This window comes from Phytophthora parasitica (assembly GCF_000247585.1).
Source record: "Phytophthora parasitica INRA-310 unplaced genomic scaffold supercont2.35, whole genome shotgun sequence".
In the NCBI taxonomy this organism is placed as follows: Eukaryota; Oomycota; class Peronosporomycetes; order Peronosporales; family Peronosporaceae; genus Phytophthora; species Phytophthora nicotianae.
Window position 1 is genome coordinate 170,165 of NW_008649021.1, and position 17,801 is coordinate 187,965.

The 17,801-nt window shown below is 50.4% G+C and overlaps 7 protein-coding genes across 7 annotated transcripts; 2 read left to right on the forward strand and 5 right to left on the reverse strand.

Moving 5' to 3' along the window:
* Positions 1–90: 90 nt before the first annotated feature.
* PPTG_23313 (hypothetical protein) lies at positions 91–572 on the forward strand (the record flags this gene model as incomplete). The annotated part of the gene is made up of 2 exons (XM_008909755.1): positions 91–153; positions 450–572. 2 exons carry the CDS (start codon positions 91–93, stop codon positions 570–572), a joined length of 186 nt encoding a protein of 61 aa, XP_008908003.1.
* A 4,825-nt stretch (positions 573–5,397) lies between these two features.
* On the forward strand, positions 5,398–5,811 carry PPTG_12623 (hypothetical protein; the record flags this gene model as incomplete). The annotated part of the gene is made up of 1 exon (XM_008909756.1): positions 5,398–5,811. One exon carries the CDS (start codon positions 5,398–5,400, stop codon positions 5,707–5,709), a length of 312 nt encoding a protein of 103 aa, XP_008908004.1. The 3' UTR covers positions 5,710–5,811.
* PPTG_12624 (glycine dehydrogenase) lies at positions 5,718–9,280 on the reverse strand. The gene has a single exon (XM_008909757.1). It carries the CDS (start codon positions 9,086–9,088, stop codon positions 6,092–6,094), a length of 2,997 nt encoding a protein of 998 aa, XP_008908005.1. The 5' UTR covers positions 9,089–9,280; the 3' UTR covers positions 5,718–6,091.
* A 36-nt stretch (positions 9,281–9,316) lies between these two features.
* Positions 9,317–11,027, reverse strand: PPTG_12625 (hypothetical protein; the record flags this gene model as incomplete). Its single annotated transcript, XM_008909758.1, has 5 exons — positions 9,317–9,863; positions 9,931–10,054; positions 10,112–10,434; positions 10,493–10,635; positions 10,691–11,027. 5 exons carry the CDS (start codon positions 11,025–11,027, stop codon positions 9,561–9,563), a joined length of 1,230 nt encoding a protein of 409 aa, XP_008908006.1. The 3' UTR covers positions 9,317–9,560.
* Positions 11,028–11,229: 202 nt separating this feature from the next.
* On the reverse strand, positions 11,230–12,364 carry PPTG_12626 (hypothetical protein; the record flags this gene model as incomplete). The annotated part of the gene is made up of 2 exons (XM_008909759.1): positions 11,230–11,327; positions 11,407–12,364. 2 exons carry the CDS (start codon positions 12,362–12,364, stop codon positions 11,230–11,232), a joined length of 1,056 nt encoding a protein of 351 aa, XP_008908007.1.
* A 1,287-nt stretch (positions 12,365–13,651) lies between these two features.
* PPTG_12627 (hypothetical protein) lies at positions 13,652–15,512 on the reverse strand (the record flags this gene model as incomplete). Its single annotated transcript, XM_008909760.1, has 5 exons — positions 13,652–14,491; positions 14,555–14,663; positions 14,737–15,117; positions 15,224–15,352; positions 15,421–15,512. 5 exons carry the CDS (start codon positions 15,510–15,512, stop codon positions 13,652–13,654), a joined length of 1,551 nt encoding a protein of 516 aa, XP_008908008.1.
* A 552-nt stretch (positions 15,513–16,064) lies between these two features.
* Positions 16,065–16,819, reverse strand: PPTG_12628 (hypothetical protein; the record flags this gene model as incomplete). Its single annotated transcript, XM_008909761.1, has 2 exons — positions 16,065–16,188; positions 16,509–16,819. 2 exons carry the CDS (start codon positions 16,817–16,819, stop codon positions 16,065–16,067), a joined length of 435 nt encoding a protein of 144 aa, XP_008908009.1.
* Between the last annotated feature and the right edge of the window lie 982 nt (positions 16,820–17,801).

Sequence of the window (17,801 nt, forward strand, 5' to 3'; positions counted from 1 at the left end):
AACATCAACGGCGTGTTCTTCTTGTTCGCTGGGTTGTGCTGCATCTGCGGGATTTTCGTGTACTTCTTCTGCCCGGAGACGAAGGGCTTGATGCTTGAGGACATCGAGGTACTCTTCCACAGCGAACAGCCCAAGTCACCTGCTTTCGTGGAGGTAAAATCCCCGCAGCAGTCAATGGCTTGATACGATATCGCTATGAATTGATGAACTACATGTAGCAGCAAGTTTGTTTATCTCAACCATAATACCTGAGTTTCTATTGTTATTTTTTGCATGCTTGAAAACAATACTAAGGTTGGGCGTCTGAAAGCATCCGTCCAGCGAATAGTTGGTAAGCACATGAAATTCAGTAAGAAAAATATTTAGTGAGGTGCTATATAGCAGAAAAGTCGCAGAACAAACGTTGGGCAACACCAGCCTATCGATCCACGTTAAATGCATTTGGGTAGCTTCAAACTAACCGGTTTCACATGACCACATTCGCCGTTTGTCTGAGTCGCCAGCGCATGCTGGGCTTCCCGACGCCTACAGCCTTTCTTCTAAGCCGCAAGACTGCCGCTACAGCTGGGTGATAACCAATTTGCCAGCAAACAAACCAGCAAACACTCACTTTTTCTCCAGTATCAGCAACAATACTCGAATGTGGGAGCAAAGTGATCAGCTTCATTGGGCTAACAAGCTGGTCCCGCGAGTGCCTGCGCTCGCGTTGCGTGTTGAGGTCGTGGTGGGTTTGATTCGCTTGGAAAAAGACTTAACCTTTATCCCCCAATTAGCCCACCGGTACGCTTAGCAGCCTACCGGTAGGCTCAACTTCAAAAATAGATTTTGGGTCGTTAGAAGTGTTCTGAGTAGTCGTCGATAGCTCATGGCAAAGCTGAAACACCAGTCAGCATCATAGTTAGTTTTCAGCCTCAACACACCACTCCTTTATGGGGAAAATCACAGTTGGATGCAGAGTAAGAGGAAAGACAAAGAAGTATCAAGGTAAGGTTGGTGTCGTATCCACTGTGCACCGAGTGTCACGACAACACTCCTACGATGTCACGTGGACAAATGGCTCGCGAGACACGGTAGCAGCCCGAGCTATAGAGCTCGAGCGACGAGCAAGCTCAGAAAATACACTTCATGAACCGCCAAATCTGATGCAAGATCCGGCATATACTTCGTTCTCAGAGCTTTTGCGCGAGTCGAATGCTGCAATTGTTGCCGACTTTAGCTCTTCATCTAATTCTTCTGCAGCAGAAGATACAAATGCGAGCAGCAGCTCAGATGAACAAGAAGAGGATGACACAGTTATTGCCCATGGTCGCCGTTGGAAGCCATGTCATTCTGTGTTATTTGATCAAGGATCTCACGTTCAGCCCCGCCCCACACGATTCTACATGGGTGCTCTCGATGGCAGTACAATTGCAAAATACTTCTATCTAATGTACCCAATGCCCACGTTGAAATCCACGCTTGCCTGCACTAACGCAAACCTGGCGATGCAAAGTCACCGGCAAATCAAGGTGGGCGACTGGTTCAAGTGGATTGGTCTGCGATTAGCTATGGCTGTCGAGCCTCGATCAGGCCCTCTTCGCGTCTATTGGGAATCTGAATGTAAGGAGGGCTTCGTTGGAACACCAGCCAACTTTGGCCAGCGCTATGGCATGACACGACATTGTTTCGAGCAGGTTTTGTACTGTATGTCCTTCACAAGCGACCCCACTGCCGAAGACCCCTGGAAACCGATACGACCGATAGTAGATGGCTTCAATGAACGGCGAAAGCGTGTAGTAAATCCAGGAAACATTCTGTGCATCGATGAGTGTATGAGCGCCTGGAAAGGTCGAGAAAGTAAGTACTGCCATGATGGTTTGCCACACAAAACAAAGATCGCAAGGAAGCCGGAAGGCAAGGGTACGGAGATCAAGTCTATCGCTGATGGACAAAGTGGTGTACTACTCGGTTTAGAGCTTGTTGAAGGTGCTGATAGACAGCGCGAAAAACTGTATGCACGTGAGTATGGCGAAGGAACGTCGGTAGTACTTCGCCTTTCAGAACATTACCGGGGAACAGGTCGCACCATTATAGCGGACAGTGCTTTTGCATCCGTGAAAACTCTCGTTCAATTGGAAAATCGACTGGGCTTACTCTTTATGGGGATGGTCAAAACAGCTTCAGTTGAGTACCCTAAAAAGCATTTACTAGAGTGGTTCAATACGGCACCCCGTCGAGGCGATTTCAAGGTATTCTCGAGTACTACAGAGCACGGCAACCAAATGTATGCTATTTGCTGGGCTGATCGTAAACCAATGACTATCATTTCCAACCGAGGTACAACGCTACCCGGGAGTGATTCCGTTCGGACACGGCATCGACTTATTGAACGGAATGGTCTCGTTGAGACAATGCGTTACGAAAAGCGAATTTCCCGTCCACAAATGGTGGAATTGTTCTTCTCTGACTTCTCTACTATTGACATCCATGATCATTACCGCCAAGGGAGTTTAGCAATTGAGCGTGAATGGATTACACGGAATTGGACACACCGCCTTTTTGGTACTATACTCGGAATGATTGTTGTCGATGTTTTCCTGGCGTATCGCTACGATATGAGCAACAGAGAGCAAGTCGACGGGGAAGATTGCAGTTTCCAAGGGTTTGTGTCTCAGTTGGCTCATCAGTTGATATTCAATGACTACGAGGCTGTCAGAACAACGCGTAGCGGTACCGCAGAAGTAGCGGAATGTGACGGTGAACCCACCCACGTCATCAAACCATTCATCAAGCACCCTCGTTATGCTTCAGCGCGAACCCAAGGCAAGAGGGTTCAACGAGTCTGTGGTATGTGCAGCACAAAGTCTTCATATTACTGCGTAAACTGTTCACAGCCCGACTCGAACTCGTTTTTCGGCATATGCGGACCCCGTTCTGGTCGAAAGTGCTTCAGTGATCACATCACTTCAACTTCAATTTGACTTTTCTACGTAACACAACAGTCCATTTCATGCAAACCACATGCTTCTCAATACAAACCTTTATATAAACTAACTGAGGTGGCGCGTACGAGTAGGCTTTCATGACTGCTACCGGTAGGCTTTTGACCTGGGGGATAAAGGTTAAGGCTGAAAGAATTAAACGAATTTAAGTTTAAGTTCTGATCACATCAAACAAGTCGTTTTTTATCGGACGTTTTATGACCACCTACCCGTAAGTATAAAAATGTCTCGTACCAGTTATGAAAGGCACCCAATGCCAAAAATGTTTCCATTAAGTATGATCTTTTTGAGCGGGCTTTTCTCTCATTTCAGGAAAAGAAGCAAGGAGAGACAATGAAGTTAACTCTGTTTTGTTTGCTTATCAATGCGACCGATGCTACTCCGTTTTCAGTCGACATGGATGAGACGAAGACAATCGATCATGTAAAGAATGCTATCAAAGCGAAGGAGGAGATCCTAGTGAAGGCGTCCTCTCTGCGCCTGTTCCTCGCTCGCAAGGACGACGAGTGGCTGTCAGCGACGGACCCGAACGTGGAGCTCTCAAAGACGGATGAGATAGACAAGACGTGGCTAGAGCACGAACTCAACCCCACTGAGTTACTGGAAGACGTTTTCGAAAAGGATAAGCTCGGGAAGAGAGTCATCCACGTGCTCGTGCGTGTCCCGGAAGAGCTCGAAGCGGAGATGAAGGTGAATATGGTTCGTAAGGCGTTGGCGATAGCTCAAGCGAGTGAAAAAGCGCTGAGCATTACCAAGGAGGCTAAAGCGAAGCTGCGCAAAGTTGAGGAGGAGCGGAGGAAGCAGGAAGAGGAGCGGAGGAAGCAGGAAGAGGAACAGCGACGCATTGAGAATATGCCAGCCAAGCGCAAGCGCGATTGGAACGAGTTGAACAAAGTCATAGAGAAGAAGCGGGGCAGGGATGGCAGCACGGGGTTCTCATCGGTGGAGTACGAATCGCTACCAAAACGCTTTCGCCCCAGTAGAGAAAATGAGGTGACGGAAGGGCCGTTCTTCGACTTGCTGCACAGCGAGGTAGCAAAGACGTCCGTCGACGATGCTACTTTGGATTTTATTGTGAAAGTCCTTCGAACGAAGCTGTTGGCGTACAAGAGCTCGGAAGTGAACGAAACGACGCGTGTTCAGTTCATGGGAGCTATCTTCGAAAACGTGGTTTGCATGTTCGATGAAGAGGATCGAAAGCGGGATCCTGAAGACCGTACTCAGCTCCACATTGAGTCGAAGATGGTTGGTCAATACGTAAAAGCAAATGGTACTGTCGACTTTCGGATCACACGTGGAACCAAGATGGTCTGCGTCATTGAAGCAAAGGACGATGATTTCAAGAAGGGCTCTGCGCAGAGCATTTTGGCATGGAAGTGGCTGTAGACAACAATAATGAGGAGTGCGTGTACGGCGTCGTGACCAATTACTCCGGGTGGCGGTTCCTGAAACGCACGGACGAGAAGATCGAGATGTTTCGAGACGTGATTGGAAACGACAACCTGCGCGACGACGTGAAGCGGGTTTCCGGTCGGTTGTACGCAATGCTGGCAAATTAATACTGCGAAAATATCTCCTGTCGGTCCAGTGCAAGTCTTCGAACGAGAGCTCGCGCGCTACTGCACGGTGATACCATTCGCCGAGTATAGCAAAGTCCACTTCGGGTGACATTTTCACCGCAATCCGTAGTACGATGGTGAAGCGCTGATTGTAGCGCTAGTTGTTGTGAGTGTGCTATATGTAAAGAAAAGGAAACAGCAATGCCCTGTGTGCAGCACCAAGAGCCTTCCTTGCTCGTTTGGTCGATTATTCTCGTGTTGATGGTTTCGACTTCTCGGTCGGTTTTTTATTGGAGTGCATTTTACTTTCAATTTAGCTTCGCATATTTCCTCTTATGACAAAATTCGAATGTTAAAATTTTGCGCACCTTTAACTAGTTTCAGCGCCTTTAACGAAAGTCATCACATGCAACTTAAAGGTGCTTGAACGACTTTCCTTGGCCACGGCTTGGCCGCGAAGCTGAATACACCAAAATCTTCGTGTTCCTGCGGTATGCAGCTAATCAATGCGACTCCGGCACGGCTTATTGAGCAATGCTCAGAGAATCTTGCATCGAGGCATCGAAATTTGCCGGTGATTTTGAACAACGGTGTTGTTTCCTGAAGTGCTTAGCTTCTGGTATAATAAAATGTCGTTCTGTTCCCGTGGAAAATGAATGCACTGTAAAACAAGCGTTTACATCTGGGTCACCCATGAACATAACGGAGACGAAGCATCACATGAAGTATTTATCAGATTCGACGCAGATTCGATGTGCGTGTTTCAACCGATATAGCACAGTGGGAAACGCCAGTGGATCTACATGAGCTTTCCACATTGAGTCGAATGACAGACCTTCCGCCGTCCCCACTTCAGGATGGCAGTCGAGAATTCTCCAGCCGCAGATCAAGAAGAACTTCCACTCATGACGACTACGACAGCCCCGACCGAAGTGGCAGTAATAACCATCAGCACTACCGAGCGCAAGGATGTTCAGGAGGAATTCGGACTTCTCGAACTGTACGACAAAATGACATTCACGCAGAAGATCGTTATCGGCCTGTTGTGCAGTGTCGTGGCCCTCGAAGGAATCTACTTGTTCGCGCTCGTCATCAAGTACATCGCCGAGTGGTTCATCCTGCTTCTGGTGGTGACTCGACGAGCGAACCAACTACGAATTCAACTCTAAGTTGTCCGTGAAAGAACACTGAACTGCAAGTGTTCCAATGATATTAACGCGAGAAGAAACATCATAACTATTGAGTAAAATATCTGTATCTAACCTCGGCTTATCTTCATTAAAATGTCCAAAACTACCCCGACAACCCTTGCAAGGCAGAGGGTTTCCGTACTACAGCACTCGAGTAATACAGCCGCCTCCCGCACGGCGCTGTCGAACCCGAGCGACATCTATTTTAACATCGGTCATTGGTTAACCACATGAACAAAAAAGCCCAGTGAAGTCGTGAAGGAAAAGCAGTCTGCAAAGTCGAAGCGCCAGACGCAAAGCCTCTGCAGCTTTGCAGTCAGCTTGCTGGTTACGTCGAGTAGTTCACCAACAGCATCTTGATTTACTCGTAGTCCGATAGAGGCGGGCAGCTGCACACGAGGTGACGGTCACCGTGCACGTTGTCAACGCGGCCGACGGACGGCCAGTAGGTCTTGTTCTTGCCTCCCTGGTGCCACGGCGCGGGGAACGCAGCCTGTTCACGCGAGTACTTGCGGTCCCAGACACCGGCCGTGACCTGGTCCACCGTGTGCGGCGCGTGCTTGAGTGGCGAGTCCTCGACGGCGATGGCGCCCGTAGCGACGTCCTCAATCTCGCGACGAATAATAGCCAAAGCCTCGCAGAAGCGGTCCATCTCGGCCTTGCTCTCACTCTCCGTGGGCTCAATCATGAGCGTGCCGGGCACGGGCCACGACATGGTGGGGCTGTGGAAGCCAAAGTCCTGCAGACGCTTGGCCACGTCCTCCTCCACGATGCCAAGCTCCTTGAACGGGCGCATGTCGATGATGAACTCGTGCGCGCACGTACCGTTGGCACTGCGGAAGACAACCTCGTAGTGGCTCTCCAGCTTCTTGGCCATGTAGTTGGCGTTCAGAATGGCCGTGGACGTGGCCTGCTTCAGGCCGTCCTCGCCCAACATGTTGATGTACATCCAAGGGATCGGGAGGATACCGGCACTGCCGAACGGCGATCCACTGACAGCCGAGTCCGTCTTCTTGACCGTGTGCTCGCCCTCACCACCCGTAGGCATGACCGTGTGGCCCGGCAGGAACGGGGCCAGGTGGGCCGCAACACCGATAGAGCCGACACCGGGACCACCGCCGCCGTGCGGGATGCAGAAGGTCTTGTGCAGGTTCAAGTGGCAAACGTCAGCGCCAATGCCACCAGGGTTGCACAATGCCACTTGGGCGTTCATGTTAGCGCCATCCATGTAGACCTGAGCGCCGTGCGAGTGGATGAGGTCCACCATGTCCTTGATACCCGGCTCGAACATACCGAAAGTCGACGGGTACGTGATCATAAAGGCACTGAGGTTGTCCGAGTGCTCAGCAGCCTTGGCTGCCAGGTCCTCGCGATCCACGTGGCCATTCTCGTCCGACTTCACGACCACGACCTTCATGCCGGCCATCACAGCACTGGCTGGGTTGGTACCGTGCGCAGACACTGGAATCAGGCACACGTTACGGTGGCCCTGGCCAATGGAGCGCTGGTAGTTGCGGATGGTCAGAAGACCAGCGTACTCACCCTGGGCGCCACTCTGCGGCTGCGTAGACACGGCGCTGAAGCCCGTGATGACGGCCAGCGAGTGGTTCAACGACTCGATGAGCTCACGGTAACCAGCACTCTGTTCCTCGGGCACGAACGGGTGAACGTTAGTGAACTCCGGCCACGAAATAGGGGCCAGCTCGGACACGGCGTTCAGTTTCATAGTGCAGCTTCCCAGCGAGATCATGGAGCGGTTAAGGGCCAAGTCCTTGTCCTCCAGCTGCTTCAGGTAGCGGGTGAGCTCCGTCTCCGAGCGGTACTTGTGGAAGATGTCGTGGTCCAGGTACGACGTCGAACGGCGCAGCCCCTCCGGAATGCTCTTCTTCTGGATCTCCTCTGCACGAGCACCGAGGGCCTCGGCCAGGTCCTTAGGAAGGCTCTCCTCGGCTCCGAACGCTAGCAGCAGCTTCTCCAGGTCCTTCAGGTCGACGCTCTCGCCCATCGATACACCCACACGCTTATCGTCAATGACACGGACGTTCACTCCGCGCTTCGTGGCTTCAGCGGCCACGTCGGCAGCCGACGTACCCGACTGCGACACATCAATCTCCAAAGTGTCGAAGAAAGCGTCGTTAACCACCTTGCACTTGGGCGCGAACTTCTCCAGGCCAGCGGCCAGGGTGGCCGCGTACAGGTTGGCGCGCTTAGCGATAATGTCCAGTCCGTCGGGGCCGTGGTAGATGGCGTACGCAGCAGCCATGTTGGCCAGTAGGGCCTGGGCCGTGCAAATGTTGCTAGTGGCCTTGTCACGACGAATGTGCTGCTCGCGAGTCTGCATGGCCATACGCACAGCCGGCTCTCCACGCGAGTCAACCGATACACCGATGATACGGCCGGGCATCTTGCGGTGGTATTTCTTGGTCGTGGCCAGGAACGCAGCGTGTGGGCCACCGAACATCATGGGCACACCGAAGCGCTGGGCCGATCCCAGAGCAATATCGGCGCCCCATTCGCCGGGCGGAGTGAGCTGCGTCAGACTCAACGGGTCCGTGGCGACGGCCACCACGAGCTTGGACTTGTGGGCCTCGTCCACGAAGTCACGGTAGTCGTTGACGGCACCGAAAGTGGTCGGGTACTGCAGCAGCACACCGCTGTATCCCTGGTCCTTAAGGTCAAGATCGGTCTTGGGGTTTCCCACCACGAGCTCAATGCCAAAGTTATCGGCTCGCGTCTGCATCATGCCGATCGTCTGTGGGTGGGCATCCTGGTCCACAAAGAACTTGGTACGCTTGCCGTTGAAGTTGCCGTGGGCCAGGGCCATGGCCTCGGCGGCGGCCGTGGCCTCGTCCAGCAGCGAGGCGTTGGCGTATTCGAGGCCGGTCAGGTCCAGGATCATGGTCTGGAAGTTGAGCAGCATCTCCAAACGACCCTGGGACACCTCGGCCTGGTACGGCGTGTAGCTCGTGTACCATCCCGGGTTCTCCAGGATGTGACGCACGATGGGGGCAGGCGTGTGAGTGTCGTTGAAGCCCATGCCGATGAAGGACTTGAGCGTCTGGTTCTTGGCCGCCAGCACCTTGAGCTTGGCCAACGCCTCGCTCTCGCTGAGCGGCGGCGGCAGATCCAGCGGCTTGTCTAGACGGATCTCGGTCGGCACAACAGCGGCCACCAGATCTTCAACACTGTCGAAGCCCACAGTGGCCAGCATGGCCTTGCGGTCCTTCTCGGACGAAACGCCCAGGTGGCGATGCAGGAAGGCGTCAGCCGGCGCGTAGGAGCTCGTGGCCATGGCGCGCGCGGCTACGGCCCGGGCCAGCATCACGCGACGCACCGACAAGACGCGCTGGAGCAACATTCCACTTGAGAAAGACGTTCAAACCACGGCGCAAATACGCGAGTGCGTGTTGCAAGCCAGCCAAAGGAACAGGATCTTGACGTCCTATCCTAACCATAAGCATCTCCGGCATCCAATCATGACACACGGGAATTTTGGGATCGGGCGCCCCGCGAAACCATTCTCTAAATATCAAATGTAGAAACCGGGAAATCCTCTCTTAGCAAATGTAGGAGGAGCAACGGTATACCGGTAGTTTCTCTAGATTTTCCGAACCAATAGGAAGACGCGGGCTGCCAAAATGGGCCCAATGGTGGCACGGCTTCTACGGCGCCAACGATTGGCAGAAAATGAAACCTCCTGGTTGATGCTCATCAACTGATGTGCATCAACTCGACCGCCCGCTTCATCGACGTTCCCGGCCGTTCTTGCTGGCACAGTAGCGACCAGGTGCACTTCACTGCAACTGTATTGCATCACTCAAACTAATGGTCTACAAGGGCGCAAAGTTCAAGGTAGGGTTGGACTGGTAGAGCAATTCCTTCACGGCCACGTAGTCAAAGCTGCCAGACTGCAGGTTCAACACCACTCGCGCAACACTTCTTGTAAACTTTGGCACACGGTCCATGTCTCTCTTGCGTCCATCGCGCCGGATCTTGCCTTCCCAGCCATTTGAACCGCATAGTGTGAGCCACCTCGACTCCGTCAGAATCAGAGGCTGGTAGTGTTTGCCTCCTGCAACAGGATCTTCAATGGACGTGAGGAATGCAGACAGCTTCTCGTAGCTCTTCTGTGGCTGTAAGTATTGAAATCAAACAAGCGTTAGATGTACCATAAGAAGTCATTTCTACTGCAACACGCACCCGAAACCATAATACCATCCCAGCTTCTTCCTTGAGTGTCAACATTTCCAGAAAGTCTTGCTCAAAGCACATGTACCTGTAGTCGAAGTGTTGCTTCTGTAGAATATTGTGTTTATCGAAAACCCTGTTCAGATACGACGTGAGTATAGCTGTCTAGAAATTTGGTGATATGGTAACGTACCATTTCCGCTCGGTGTCGAAGATAAACAGCGCTGGTTCCAGTACATCGCGAGGTACGAGCTGATACGTTCGTTCCAGCTCAGCAATGGACAGGAACACAGTGCGGTTCGCACATGATGCAATCGGCCATTTAGCAAGTGACGGCGGTCGCTCGATCGGATGCTCACTTGGTGTCAAGTAACTTCGACTTTTCACGCGCTGTTGGTGTAAGTGTGCAAGTTCTTTTGTGATCGACTGCACTTGCTCAGTTTCCTCCTTCCTGGTAGCTTGTTGTAGTCGCCGCATACGGCTTTCCTTCATTATCAACGTCTGCAATCGTTGCATCTAAATGCCAAGAATTACTTAAAAAGTATCTACCGTATTAGAGTCTTCAAATACTCACCAATTGTTCTGGTTGTAAGTTGATCTCATACGCATTACGTGATTTGAGCTCAACGCGTAGCTCGCTAGTCGACATGGCCCATGGATCGCAGATTCGGCCCAAAGACGCGAAGCGCAGATAAATGGTGTCGTTGTTCAGAATATCTACGAATTATGAACCTTTAGCTGACCTTTTCACGAATACAAATAAATGACTTACAGTAGCCATCCAGCGTTCCGTCTAGACGAAGTATTCGGCCTTTGAAAGTGTAGAAATGCTCGTCGAGAGGGAGTTTGGCAAACGGACTCTTGGAGATAGTCCATTGACTCACGATAAACCGTTGCAAGTCCTCAATTCTTGCCGAAGGGAGCACAATTGCTGGAAACTTTTCTTGCTTAAACACGGGCGTGTTCACGTTGATGGGAGCTCCACCGTTTGACTTATCGTTGCTACTTTCGTCCGGTATAACTTGACAGGTAGCCACGAACACTTTGAACTTCTCTGGTGACTTGTTTGACGCCCGCTGCTTTGCCAGAGTCTGCTTCGGAGCATCCATCGCCCAAAAATGATTCCTATCCTATAAACGCCGATGCTTGATCGGAAGCGACACCAAAACGACGATGCTGCCCCAAATAGTGTCACGCATAAACCAACCCATGTAACTAGAAGATGCTTGATTGACCTAATATGACGCCTAACTGAAGCCGCAGGAGACAAGGTGCAGCTAATCTGACCAGACTGGGCTAAATCGTCGCTTCTTAGCTGATCCAGATCGCACGAATGGCGACAAATACCACGAGTGCGAAGATGAAGACGAACACGTCGTCCAGCGACTTGCGGCCCTTCACTAGGAACTCTACTCCACGAACAAAAACGCAAAATCTATCATCAGATTCTCGAATCCATACCCCACAAATCCACTAAACTAAACGCACCTTTCAGCACCGGTCGACTCGACAGCGCCATATTCGCCAAGAACCCCAAATCTCCTTCCTGCGGGCTCTTCACATCCGGTAGATCCAGCGCTTTATGCACCGCCTTGGCGCCTGTGGACACCACCAATCTCACTAGCAGCACACACAACGCAATAGGTGGATTTGCCACCAATGACGTGAAGAAGAAGCCCAAATCTGCCACATCCGGTAGCCATCCTGAACTGGTCGTTGTCGTCTCCATGGCCTCCATCTTCAGCTGCTGAGTCAGTAAATGTTCGAGCTTCTGTCTCACTGCAGGCGCCACTTGCTCACGCTCAAACTGCTGTCTAATGGACTCCATAGGGACTCCTTTCGTGATCAGGTCCTGATAACTCACGAACAACTGGTCGTCGGCAGCTAAGCTGGCCGCAATGGATCGCAAGTCCATGCACATGGCAGTGTAGACAGCGGCCGCCACTATAAGCAGCAGCACCAGCTTCTCCTCGAGTGAATGGAGCTTCAACGCTGTCGTGTGGCGACTGAACATCGGCTCAGTAGCAGTAGAGGGCGCTTTCAGAGCCTCCAGCACCTTCTGGGGCTTCTCCTGGTCGGTGGGTGTCTCCTCTTCCTTTACCTCATTAGCTGGTGCGTTGCTGCCCAGCATCTCCTGTACCATTTGTTCCTTGCGACGACGTCTAGCAGCCGCATCCCGACGTCGCTGGGCCGGGTCAACACGCGGTGGGATCTTGAGCTCAGTCGGTGGATCGGCGGGGTCCGAGTCGGACGCAGCCACCAGCTCGTCCACACCATCGTCCAGTTGCTGTTCCAGCGACGGCGACTCGTTGGTTGGTGTTTTGAGGGACGAGATCTGTCCTTTCAGCAGCTTTAGACGGCTCTCGCCATCCTGGAGCACGCGGGCGCGGCGGGCAGCACGCTTCTCCGCTGCGGTGAGTCCACGCTTAGTCGGCTCATTCTCCATGATCGTTTTTTGGCGCAATACCAGCCTAAATTCTGGCAGCAACAGAACTACAGTAGCTGACAGAGCATAAAGCCATTATTAAATTTGGCAGCTCCGTTTTGAAGCCCAACTCTCCATCACAAGAAAAATAAGTCTGGTCAGTTCAATACAAAGCAGCGTTAACCTGGTACTATAGAGCTACGCAAGTACAGGTCAATGACCGAAGCGATGCTATTCTGCAGCGCAAAACACAAATCTTACACGGCTTCAAAGTCGAAGTTTCAGCTAGCCCATATGGATTGGCTATTAATTGCACCGTACACTCTTCCGAAACAACCAAACGCTTCATCAATCAATTGCAGCAAATTTTGACGGAGAACAGCGGCTTACCGACAGTGGGCCTAAGTCTGTCTAATACCCCGATGAATGGGCGGTTCTTGCGGAAAAAAAAGGCTGTTAGGGTCGTGCGGACCATGTGCGTTGAATCAACTCACACCCAAAGAAGGACAACAGCCTTACGCATGACGAGCGGTACCAGAACGTTCTCGTTTTGAGTGACGGGGTTATCGTGGACAACAGTTTGCTCCGGTTCTGCTAGAGAGAGGAGACATTTTCCACTAATGTGTTAGTCTATCAACTACCACGTGACAATATACCTACCCTAGAAGAGAACTGCTCTGGGTTCCGGCAAAACAAGCCCACTGTTTAGAAACATATTCTAATCGTGAAAAGGTCGCTGTTGGAGGCCAGGATTATTAATAATGGATCGTACACGATTTGATCCATGATTAATCCTGGATCTATCTTAAATAAGTAGCCATATGGGGAAGTTATGGAAAGATATGGGAAGTTATTGGGAAGATACGTCGAGGACGAGAAAGATATAAATGTGTGCTGGTCGGTGATCCAGGATTAATACTGTACATGAATCATGGGAAAATCATGTACACAATATCATTTGTATGTAAAAGTCCATGACGTGTATTAGATCATGTACTGCCGACCAACCCTTGAGTTACTACTGAACTTGAGTGGGAGGTAATTCCTCGTCGTTACTGTCTTCATCTATGGCATGGAGAGCAGACAGTTTTTCCTCTGCTTCATCACCTCGCGGAGCTTGTACTGGTAGAAGTTTCCCTGTGAGCAAAAAATAGAACAACTCGAATCGACGCTTCGTGAGTGATTCCAAGCTCACTTTCAGGTGCTGTCCGGTTATGACATACCTGATGAACATCCAACAGACGTACACACCGCAACTGTGCCCGTCGAACTGGGTGGGATTATTCATCGATATCACATCGTATTCTCTCAGTCCATCTCCAGGCTGGTGGCCACGGCGTTAGCTGCGTTCGTGTACTGCGCTTGGTTGAGAGGATCATAGTAGTATATACGCTTTTTCTCCACTTTGACGACCACACAGCACCAGTGGTAGTTTGAAAAGTTCAACGGCAGCATGACGGTATCCACTCCATCTTCATTCACTTGCTGTAGCACACGACCACGTGTTGCGTCGTCAAGGCAGCGCTCGCCAGGATTACGCGTTCTCTTGCCCTTCGTAAATGCTGCCTGGAATCCAGCGAAACGTAATCCTGGACTAGACGTATACACAATCCATTTGATCATAGCGTCAGTGAGCCAGGATGGAGGTGCTGCTCTATAGAGCCCTGTGTATGCGAAGTCCGGGACACCCGGAAGACCCTCTATACGCTTGTAAGGATAAGACACCATTACTGCATCCGCCATTTGTTGAGACAGCGACTGGTAATCGGCTGGGAGTGCAGGTGCTGCTACGTCCACGAGCCACTTGTAGACATCAATGCCCAGCTCGACGAATTCTTTCAAGATTTGAACTCTCTTGAAGGTTTCAAGCTGTTTTCTGCTGAAGTATCCGACGTCCTTGATTACCAGAGTCTCTACAGGCGCCTTGTCCGTGTGCGTGCTTGAAATTTGGCTTGACTGCGAGTCGTCCACAGAGATAGCAGTGGCCTTCGTGTTGGAGACGGCCAGCAGCTTCACACAGGCGTCCAGAAGCTTTGTTGGAAGTAGGTAGAAGGGATCCATTGTTAAAACCGGGTTTTTCATGAGTTTCAGCTTCGGTTTCTTCTTTTCAGCATCTCCGTATTTCACGATAATCCCCGACAGACGTTGCTACGTCTCCATGAGCCCTGGCTGTTCTCTATCAAATGAATCCACTAGTGAAAGAAGGGTTACTTCACCAGCCTGTGCACGTGCGGCTTCTGTTGCTTCGTACCACTTACCGTCCTTCTTCTCCCCAGCTTGAGCCTTCTTTTTCACTTTTTGAGGTCGTCCAACCTTTGTGCTTTGAGATTAAGGCGTATTTCCACTCGAGTCTTGTTCTATGGCTCCGACTCGCCCTCAGTGTCACCTTCTACACTGTTAGAACTTCCGTCTTCCTCATCACTGCTGCTGATGTTGAACTCTTCTTTACTAAGGCGTCATAATCACGATCTCGTTTGTTTACCTCCTTGATACGTCCAGATTCGTCTCCAGAGATATTCTCAGAGACAGACAACATTTTCTTCTGGCGTACGTTGCACCACTGGGCCAGGACAAAAGTCAGCATTTTATCGAACTCATCTTCGCCCTCAATGTCAGCCAACTCGTTGGCAATGAGATGTGTGGCTCTCACTGCTTCTCTGTATTGCTCCGACTGTGATTTCAACATTTTCTGCTGGGATCCTCTGCCTCCGGTCGCAAACGTCTCGTTGGTGAACTGTTTAACCTTCTTCAGATCTTGAGAAAGTGTCGTCCGGCTAAAACATGTACGCAAACAGGATTAATCATGGATAAAACATGTTGTAAAATCATGGTCAATCCAGGATTAAATCAAAGAAAAATCATGGAAAACTGAAGACTCACCGTTCGTCTATGCGATTCGAAGGTATAACAGGTCCCGGCACTTCCTTGTATTTCCGGTACGCTATAGCATGCCGGCACGGAAGACTCATTGATGCCGAAAATTCACAGTCGCAACGCCAGTCGTCAAGACTAAAAATGTGTTCTGAAAAAAATCACGCACGAAAATCTGATGTGGATCCTCATCACAGCCGTCGAACCTGTACTGGGTCGCTGTCTCAAGTCCTTTAGCGTACTGTCCCTCAATCTGTCCAGCAACGTAGTGGGTCGTGAAGCGCAGCACATTCTTCATCTCCTCGTCGTAGTTCGCGTTAACGAAATGGCCGATCCTCGTCACTCTGTACTGGTATTCGCTCTCCTTACGACGGTCATATCCTTCACACGCTGCGCCATTGTCATAGATCCATCTACTCCATCCTTAAGTTTGCCGAAGAAGCTCTACAAAAGGTTGTTTGCATGATTCTTGAAGTGAGATAAGTGCGCGCGCAAATAATAGACCCAACGATCTTTGCATGAGTCCCAGTTTTTCTGGAAGTAAGCAAAAAAATCCATTTAATCCAACTCTGTCGCAAATTCCTTCGAGTGAACCATGAGCCTCCGCATAAATCACCTCACTTGCAGAATACACCATCCTATGAACAGCTGAGTCAAGCTGACTTGCATCTTCCGCAGCAATTTTGCCAAACTCCGGCTTCGATCGCATCTCTTTCAGGTATTTTATCACGTGAACGTGACAAATCAAGATTCTGGTTTCCGGGAAATTTGTTTCCAGAACGCGGATTTCGTTCAAGTCTTTATCCACCACAATCACGCGAAGCAAATGGATCCGCGTCGGGTGAGACCGTTAGGAGTGCGCAATAGCCCGCTCCATGTGCCAATCTCCATTAGCATCGATGAGTGACTGCTGCACAACCGCCCCTTCGCAAAATTCGTTCATTCCCATGAAAGTAAGGAGCCGGTAGTTGTACCTACCAATACAGAACCAAATACCAGTTAGAATCATGTATGAATACCGGATAAAAGGATGGACGAATCCTGAATAAAAATAAAAAATGAAATCCTGGAGAAAATCCTGGATATAATAAAAAAAATAATCCTGGAATAATCATGGATATTCTCCTGGATTAAATCCAATAATATAAATCCATGAAAAAGCATGGACAAAATACATGTTTAGGAATCCTGGACATAAAGATCCCACAAAAAATCCATACAAGAAAATCCTGGGATAATCCTGTATACAGATATAAAATCCTGGAGAAAAGCATGGATTGAAAATCCGACTCACCTGTTGATCTTGTGGCTACAATCCACGAGCAGAACCTCGCTGAACCACCCGTACATTCGCCTCATGTGCGCTGTTGCCAATGAAATCACGCCCGTTTCACCTGCATCTGTCTCTGATACAGTGGAAACGTTTTCGGGGTTGGCCGCAGCCAAAGCAGCAATTTCCCTTGCCGTCGCCTCGTTGTCGTCCTGCGTAGAGAGAGAGCCAGAATGGTCGCGAACTAGGTTATCCACGTCGACCTGGATCACGTTTTGGTCATGCTCCAGTAAGTAGTCGTAAATGCGAGAACGCTTAGCTCCAACAGACAGCATGCCTTCCACGCGAGCGGCACCCACAGGGTCCACAATTCCACGTGAAGTAGATTAGGTCGCATAAACAGTCGTAGATACTTGATGATTGTGCGTGTAAATTCCATTCTTCACTTGTGACTGGCAGGTATATTAGACTCTAAAGATTAACTATCAAGACGACCTCGACACTTGAGGCCGTCATAACCAGTGGATCTGTAATCAGCTCTGATTAGTCACCGCGATAGAGCGTTGGCGACTCGTGTGACAGTAGCCTGACACAACTAGCCCGGACAATGAACGAGCTGAAATGCAGGCCTAGCATAAGACAAAATTGCAATGAAATCCAGCGAATGGAACGCGATGGAAGACGAGAATGAAACTGAGCGTAACATAGTAACGACAGGAGTGTTGTTTTCTCAATCACCGCAGGGGCTTTGCCTTATTCATACCTGTATCATTACCAGTCCAATCTACAAGTGATATATTGATTGTATGCGTTGCTGATAATGGCGATTTTGCTAATCGACTTTGTTAGTGCGGACAGGACGAGCGACATCCTCGTCGAAGTATTATTAGTATCAGCTGTAACATTATTTCCTGGTTTAATAAGCTCATGGATATCGGATATCCTGGAAGCAATTGCGTTGGCGCTGCCGTTTTGATATATGTTGTGTTTTTAGTGATATAACGCTCGCTGTCTTCATGTAAGATATCTTGTCAGTGGCGGTGACGTTCACTGTCTCGTCTTGACTCTGCAGACCAGTGGCGGTATCGCTCTCTGATCTCGTGTATGTCTCTACTTCTAGCGGCGATGGCGCTCAATTTCCTACGACAAACGGCGTCGATACTCCTCATCTTCATGCAGACCACTTGGTAGCGGCGAATACGCTCACAGGCTTAGTGCCTTCATGTAAGATCTGCTGATATCGGTGACGACACTGACTGTCGCCCGGAAGGCTCTGTTGGTAGTGGCGATGACGCTCGCCGTCTTCAAATAGACTGT